At 36.2% G+C, this 8,455-nt stretch overlaps 2 protein-coding genes across 2 annotated transcripts; one reads left to right on the top strand and one right to left on the bottom strand.

Moving 5' to 3' along the window:
* Window positions 1-896: 896 nt before the first annotated feature.
* LOC139867031 (large ribosomal subunit protein eL27x-like) lies at window positions 897-1,534 on the top strand. The gene has a single exon (XM_071855343.1). It carries the CDS (start codon window positions 908-910, stop codon window positions 1,313-1,315), a length of 408 nt encoding a protein of 135 aa, XP_071711444.1. The 5' UTR covers window positions 897-907; the 3' UTR covers window positions 1,316-1,534.
* A 4,504-nt stretch (window positions 1,535-6,038) lies between these two features.
* Window positions 6,039-6,641, bottom strand: LOC139869000 (uncharacterized). The gene has a single exon (XM_071857335.1). It carries the CDS (start codon window positions 6,639-6,641, stop codon window positions 6,039-6,041), a length of 603 nt encoding a protein of 200 aa, XP_071713436.1.
* Between the last annotated feature and the right edge of the window lie 1,814 nt (window positions 6,642-8,455).

The following is an 8,455-nucleotide window of genomic DNA, read 5'->3' as shown; positions in this document are numbered from 1 at the left end:
AAAAACACTCGTAGCAAAGTGTTTTTATTTCCGTAAATACATAACGCTATGTTAACTATGATTATGTAACCCGAAAGGCACCGCGGCATCGCGCGGGCCACTTTTCTAGTATATACTACTAAACCACGTGGGTTTTGATGTCGTTGTAGGCAAAAAAAAAATGCCGTTTCAAAACCATGTGTTCACACTAGCAATTTACACCTTGCCCCCTCAAGATTTCAACATATGCAATTTTTCAGGGTTTTAAAATGTATATTTGTTTTTTATTTAATTTAAAAAACAAAACTCACCTTTAATTTCAACGGACCTTATCTTCCTACCCGACGCGAGTTATTTTTCACCGCTATCACCATTAAACTTGAAATAATTTTTCGAACAAAACGAGACTAACTATGCTCGAAACGGACAATTTTTCAAAAACGGTACGCGCACCTACATCTAAAACGAGTCTTATATTCCAACTCGACGCGGTTAATTTTCACCGCTACCATCATTAAACTTAAAATAATTTTCCGAACAAAACGAGACTAACTACGTTCGAAACGGACAATTTTTCAAAAACGGTACGCGCACCAGATCTAAAACAGGTATTAATGAGTCGTTTCCGCTTCTGTACATACACAACGCTACGCTAAATATGAATATGCAGGCCGAAAGCCCCCGCCGCATCGCGCGGGCCGAACCGGGCTAGTTAATATCAAAAGCACTTAAAACGTAATATGCTGAAAGAGCAGCGGCCTAAAGTTCCTAATGAATTAAAAACCCCAATCGCATTTTACGTAATTCGATTAAAGATCAGGGTTAGTTTTGTAAAAACAAATATTATATACTCCGTATACAGCCCGAGACATTTCACAAAACCCTAGCAACAATCTACTGTGCGAGGGGAGCGGCGGCGGCCAAAAAGATGGTGAAGTTTTTGAAACCTAACAAAGCCGTGGTGGTTCTAAACGGCCGATTCGCCGGAAGGAAAGCAGTAATCGTTCGCCAATTCGATGAAGGTACACGTGATCGACCGTACGGTCACTGTCTCGTTGCCGGAATCGCAAAGTATCCTAAAAAAGTGATCCGAAAGGATTCAGCTAAGAAAACAGCAAAGAAGTCACGTGTCAAGGCATTCATTAAGCTCGTGAATTACAATCACATCATGCCAACGCGTTACACACTCGATGTTGATCTAAAAGATGTTGTAACCGTTGATGTTCTTCAATCACGTGATAAGAAGGTGACTGCGTGTAAGGAAGCGAAAGCGAGACTTGAGGAGCGGTTTAAGACTGGCAAGAACCGGTGGTTTTTCTCGAAGCTTCGATTCTGAGGTCGTTTATGTTTCGATTTTGTTTTGTTGATTTATCATTATGATGATGTTGTTAGACTATTATTATCATCAATGCAGTTTTAATTTTGATATATATACTTTTGTGTTTGAGATTTTGTGGACCTTAATTTCTGTTTCTAAGAAAGTTTTAGTAGATGAATCATAGCTTTAGATTGTTATTGATATGAAATATGAATGCAGCTCTAAATTTGATGTGTTTCACTCTGTCATATTAATGTCAATGCGCATTTAAATTAATTTGTGGTTGTGAATTTTAGAGTTTAATCTCATTTTTATGATGTTAGTTTAGAGGATTTGTTAGCTATGAACGATGATGCTAGACTGTTATTGAACATAATGCATTTTTGATTCTTATATGCAATTTGGTGTTGTGATATTTTTGTGTAGATATCATGCTTATGATCCTTATTTGGTATGTCTGTTGTTCAATGGTGTTATATTGACATCCGTTTGAGGTTTAATTTAGTGGTTTACATTGCTTATTGTGTTTAGTCACAATGATATGAACTGTTTCTTTTAACATTTTGATATAAACCTATTGCATATGCAATTGTTCTTTGGATTTTGCATTTGTGATTTTACTTATAGTTTCAATTGTGGTACTTGACAAATGCTTGCATTGGTTTGCACGTTATGCATGTAGTTAGTTTCATACTATTAATAGTATGCTTGTATATGTATATGGAATTCATATGTGATGGACAAGTTATAATTTTGTTCTGTGATAGCATACAATCAAATGAGTATACGTCTGTAGAAGCTGTTTATCAACAGTTTGTTAAAGTGCATTCATGAATCACGACAAGTCTTTATTTTCTCGTGTTAAATAGCTATAGATTAATATGAGAAAGTTGTTAGTATATAATATACCTGCTCGTCATTGAACGATTTGTGATGTTTAATGTGTGTTTGATCATACATGTGTGGCTGTTAGTATATACCCCTTAATCACTGAACAATACACGATGATTAATATGTGTACGTCAAATGGCATCCACTCGTGGCTTAAGAATTCTCCGTTTTACATGTGTTTTTTCCAAAGTTTGTCTGTAGATTTTCACTAGTTGTTTATAATAAGTTGGAATTGGAATGCTTGGGACAAAGATTACCTTATTAAGCTCATGCTTGTTAATTTCTGTTGCCTCTATACACAACTGATTGTTAACCTATATGGTGGAGTAGGGGAGTATGTATGATTTTAAACTACTAGGAGAAATGTCTCGTTTTCAAGTTTTATTACTTATTGAACCTGTTATACAAATCTAAATATTGACATGAAAGTGTGTGTGGGTCAACTAAACTTGATCCAATTTGACTCGCACTAAAATATTACTTGTCCGGCTTCACCGGTGGATCCATGAATTATTTTCTTTTTTTTTTTTTGGGCAAAGGAAAAGATATATTAATTTTCAAACATACAAAAGGGCTGGATATACCCAAAGCCCTCCACAACAAAACCAAAAACAGCAAGAATCCAGATACAAACTAAAACAAACACCCATAACTAAACAAGATGAAATCTATCGTTAGCCCATCTTAAATTCCAAACTTTGGCAGCTTTCAATACAGCACCCGAATTCTTGACTTTAAAAGTCAACATCTTTAACTTGACATACTTAGACCACTCCCAACCATGACACCGTCATGGACACTTCCTCAGCGCTACATCAGCTTTCTCTCTCCTCATTTCTCACCACTTCCTCTCATAACACTCTCAGGACACATCATTGCCAACCATGACATACTTCCTCCCAATCACATACCCCACAAAATTAATTAAATAAGTAATGTACAAGGTTGTTTATGCTAAAGTACAAGTAAATAAAGCAAAGAAAAAAAGAAAGAAAAAATGATCTCGTGCTGGAAGATGCTTGGGGAAGAAACAGATGAGGGCGAATCTTGTGAGGGCGGACTGAGGGCTTGGGAGGGCACACCAATGCCAATGGAGCCCTCGAGGAAGAATGGTGAGGAAGGGATTGAGGGCGGACCATTGGGAGTGGTCTTAGTGATCTCCTCACATAAGCTATCATCTGATCTTTCCTTATGTTTGAAAATACGACAATTTCGTTCATGCCAAATATGATAAACACTAGCAGCAACAACAATCCTATTAAGAATACTCCAAATCTTATTAACATGTCCATGAATTATTTTTTTTTTTTTTTTTTTTTCCCAAATGTGAGAATATATTAAAATCAACAAAGATTACAAAACCAAGGGCAGGGTATAACCTAACCCAAATGCAACTTAAAACAAGGCAAATAAACCCAAAACACAATGCAGACAAAACAACCCATACAACTACCAAAACAAGAACTATGCCAGCAAGAGCATATTATCACCAATCTTCAAATCACATCTCCTAGCCACAGCCTGCACATTCGACGAGTTCCTGATTTTAATTCCACTCAGCTTAAACCTGATATGGTCTTTAATATCCTTCCATATTTCTTCCACACTCTTCTTGCACTTTTTGTAGAGTCTATTATTCCTTTCAATCCACACATAGTATACAGTTGCACCAATAGCAATACGATTTAGAACATTTCTAATATCTTTCAAAGAGGGATACCTAGCCAAATCCTGTACAATCTGCTGTAACTCATTTTGTTGCCCTTTATACACCAACAACTTTTTAATATCTTCCCATATCAAGCTGGTTACATCACATTGAAAGAACAAATGAGCATGTGAGTCCTCTTGCTTACCACAAAAACAACAACTGAAATTTTCATTAGGCATCCATCTTTTGATTCTGTCATGAGTAGCTAATCTCCTTTGAATTGCTAACCACAAAATAAACGAATGCTTAGGGGTAATCTGTGGATACCAAATAACATGATACCACTCAGCTTCATTACCAACACACCCTAGATCTTTCCACACCTGGCCTGTTGAAAAAGGTTTAAGCTTGTGATCATTAGATATCCACCAAAAAACACCATTGTGATCTCTATGAACATGAGGTTTAATGAAGTCTCTTAAAGTCAACAACTTTCTCCAGCCCCAGCTATCACTGAGTTCATACCCAACATCCCAAAACTCTTTACCTTTAAGCTTCACAACATTAACCCATTGCCACCATAAAGACTCATGCTTGCATATAATTTTCCAAACCTGTTTTATCAGTAACACTTCATTCCAAAGTTTGAGAGGCTTCAAACCTAAACCACCCTGATTCTTAGGCCTGCAAATAAGCTTCCATGCAACTTTAGCTCTACCCTTACAACTTTGATCATTAGCCCAAAGGAAATTCCTCACCAATTTTTCAATTTCTTTTATAACAAGTTGAGGAATTGTGTAGACTGAGGCCCAATAAACTTGCATAGAAGTAAGGACAGAAGAGATGAGTTGAAGTCTGCCTGCATAAGATAGGTTTTTATTCCTCCAACATCCAACCTTCTCCCTAATTTTATCCACCAGGTTTTTGCAATCACTCACACCCAAACGTTTAGCAAGTAAAGGGACTCCCAAATACTTCACTGGCAACTTGCCCACCTCAAATGGCATCAAATTCAAAATATCATTTCTGACATTTGGTTTAACACTACCAAAGAAGATAGTACTCTTTTGCATATTAGGAAATAGACCTGATATAGAGCTAAACTCTTCTAATCCTTTCTTTATCACTTAAACAGATCCAACATCTCCTTTGCACAACATGAGAAGATCATCAGCAAAACAAATATGGGAAATTTTAAGCTGTTTACAACCAAAATGATATTTAAACACCCTTGACTTCTTGATATGTTTAACCATCACAAGATTTAAAACCTCCATGACAAGTGTAAAAAGGTAGGGAGACATAGGATCTCCTTGCCTTAACCCCCTACCCCCTTTGAAATAACCATGAATTTCCCCATTCACACAAATAGAAAATGTAGCAGAGGTAACACATGTCATGATCCAGGATATCATTTTTTCATGGAATCCAAAACCAATCAAAATGCTCCTCAAAGAAGTTCCAATTAACAGTGTCATAAGCTTTTTGAATATCTATTTTCATGGCACATCTCTTAGGCCCATTCACTCTGCCATAACCCCTTAATAATTCCTGTGTAAGAAGAATGTTGTCTTGAATAGACCTACCAGGAATAAAGGCACTTTGATTCATGTTAACAAGCTTACTCAGACCCCTCTTCATCCTGTCTGTTATAATTTTGCTAATTGCTTTATACAACACATTACAACATGCTATTGGTCTAAAGTCTGAAACCTTATTAGGGGTATCAATCTTTGGAATTAAAGCAAGCAGTGTTGAATTTACCTCACCCAATAGCTTCCCAGTATGAAAGAAATCTTTGATAGCACAGCAAACTTCATTACCAATGATTGGCCAAGCTTTTTTAAAGAAACAAGAGGTGAAACCATCTGGCCCAGAAGCCTTATCACTGTCTATACCAAAAATAGCATCCTTTATCTCTTCACTTGTAACATCGGTCACCATGGAGTTAGCTTCATCTCTATTCAAAGTAGTACTAAACAGATCACCATTATGATCTAAAGGATGAACATTACATGATTTGCCCAAAAAGTTTTTGAAATGCTCTACAACTTGAGCTGCAACTTCAACCCCATAGAACCTTTGACCTTGTTCATTACAAATACTGTCAACCCTAGCCTTATTCTTCCTAGACTTCAGAACACTATGAAAATATTTAGTGTTCCTATCACCATCTACCATCCATTTCAATCTAACCTATCACCATCTACAGGCCTCCTGATACTCATTTAGAATATGAATGGCAGCAATTTTCAACTCTTTATCACAAGGGTTAGCATTAACCTCAGCTTGACTCTTCTTAAGTTTTTCCTTTAATTCCTTTACCTTAGTAAAGATATTACCATTCTTCCAATTCAATCTGTTAAGCTCCTTTTTAAGTAATTTGAGTTTCTTAACCACTCTAAACATGGCATGACCAGCTATATCAATATTCCATCCCTTTTCATCTTTTTCAACAATATAGTTCATAAACCTAAAAGATTTAGGTTTATGAAACAAAGCATCATGCATTTTCAATACAGCATGGCTGTGATCTGATATTAAGTAAGGGTGAAAAATAGCATGAGCATCATTAAACTTACTAAGAAACTCCTCATTTACCATAACCCTATCCAACTTCTTCAATGTATCACAGTTTGGATTTTTTAATGATTTTGTCCAAGTAAATTGAAAACCAGAGCTGCTTAGATCCTCAACTTCAATGTTATTCACACAAGATTGAAACTCCTTCTTCTCCTCGGACAAATGAGAACACCCTGCACTATGTTCATCAACCTTTAAAGTGACATTAAAATCACCCATCATTACCCAAGGGAATCCAGAACTAAAGGCTTTTTGACTAATTAATTCAGTCCAAAGAACTCTTCCTTTCAGACCCCTTGTTGCTAGCATAGACAAAACTACAAAAGAATTTTGCCTTATCAATAACAGTCTCAACAAGACAAAAGGTAACTTGTTTAGTCATGTGAATGACCATGACCTTAACCTTATTGGGATCCCAACCAATCACCATTCTGCAACAAGTAGGACTAAACTGCACATTTGAGATCCATTCCCATCTCTCAAACATATAATTACTAGCATTCTTAACAGTTTTGGTTTTAAGATGAGTTTCCAAAACTGCACATATACTCAAGTGTTCATCCTTAATTAAATTCCTCACTTCGTTATGTTTATCAATATTATTAGCCCCTCTAATATTCCAAGAAGCTATTTTTAATTCCATCATAAATACAAGAAAATGAGTATTAAGTCATACCAGAATAGAGGGGTCTCCACCCCTCAATTCATTATCATTCAAAGCTTGGAAATCATCACTCACTTCCAATATGTCATCATCATCAAACTCAACACTTTTTCCTCTTAGCATTGCCTCCCATTGAATTTTGAAGTATTGAATCATATCATATGACCACATTCTTGTTTCATCTGTAATAGGTTGCTTCCTCCTTTTGATATACCCATCCACAATCAACCTTTTATCAAACAAACAATTATCCTCCTTTTCCTCATTATTACTAGCCAACACATAGAACTTATTCTTATCTTGAGCAGACTTAACATTCTTATCACCCACACTCTTATTATTCATACCATTCTTAGGCCTATACTCCATATTTACTTTAACAGGATCCTTTGATCTTTTGTCTGTCTTCTTGTATTCCTCCCTCTTCTTATTATATCTAACCTCCACAAACTCATCAACATTCTTACTAGTATTCACAGCTTCTTTTGCCTTCAATTCTTCCTCAGTTCTAGGTCTCACCTTACAATCCTTATGATCATGGCCAAAAACTGCACAATGAGAGCAAACCATAGGTTTCCATGGATACTCCACTCCCACTTGTTTAACACTCTTTACATTCTTATTAGCATCATGATATTTAATATCCACAACATCAGCACAACCTTTACAAGCATCCAACTCAATCATTACCCTAGCATAACCAGCCCTGCCATCACCCTTATGGCACATATTTGCAGTAACAGTATCCATAAGCAAAGGCCTGCCAATTCTGCTTGCAATAGTGCTTATACCTTTAACACTTCAGGCTTCTAAAGGAACATTCAGAAATTTAACCCATACAGGAATTTTACTATGTTCAGTCTTTTCAATGCTTATTTCAGGATCCCACTTGCACACTAATAGAGGTTTCCCATTTACCATCCAAGGGCTACTCTCCACCACTTTATTCATACCTTCATCACTATTAAATTTGAAATAGCAAACTTGATTACTATCCATTATAACCTCTTTCAATCCAAACTTACCCCACATTTTCCTAAGATTATACTGTAAAGCATTATAAGACATAGAACAACCAATCATATAGCCACAAGCTGTGGTCCTCCATTTCCTGCAACCTTCATTCACTAACTCTTCATCGAAAATAACAAATTCATTACCATCCTTATCAACAACAGGAGGAACATAGCTCAATAGCTTCTCATCTATCACAGTATCATTATTCACAACATTTGCATACGTCATTTTAATTCCCTGACTAGCAGTATTAACAGAACTAGTAACATGCTCATTCAGATTAGGACTACTTACAGACGCAAGATGAACATCTTCATCATTAATAGTCTTCTCCGAATTAACACTCTCCATA

This window comes from Rutidosis leptorrhynchoides, chromosome 9 (genome assembly GCF_046630445.1).
Source record: "Rutidosis leptorrhynchoides isolate AG116_Rl617_1_P2 chromosome 9, CSIRO_AGI_Rlap_v1, whole genome shotgun sequence".
Taxonomy (NCBI): domain Eukaryota; kingdom Viridiplantae; phylum Streptophyta; class Magnoliopsida; order Asterales; family Asteraceae; genus Rutidosis; species Rutidosis leptorrhynchoides.
Note: the sequence above shows the minus strand (reverse complement) of the source record. Positions and strands in the feature narration are given on the sequence as shown.

What these genes read in the sequence shown, in the direction of transcription:
- LOC139867031 (XM_071855343.1), top strand. Translation starts at nt 908, where the DNA reads ATGGTGAAGTTTTTGAAACCTAACAAAGCCGTGGTGGTTCTAAACGGC.
- LOC139869000 (XM_071857335.1), bottom strand. Translation starts at nt 6,641, where the DNA reads ATGGGTGATTTTAATGTCACTTTAAAGGTTGATGAACATAGTGCAGGG.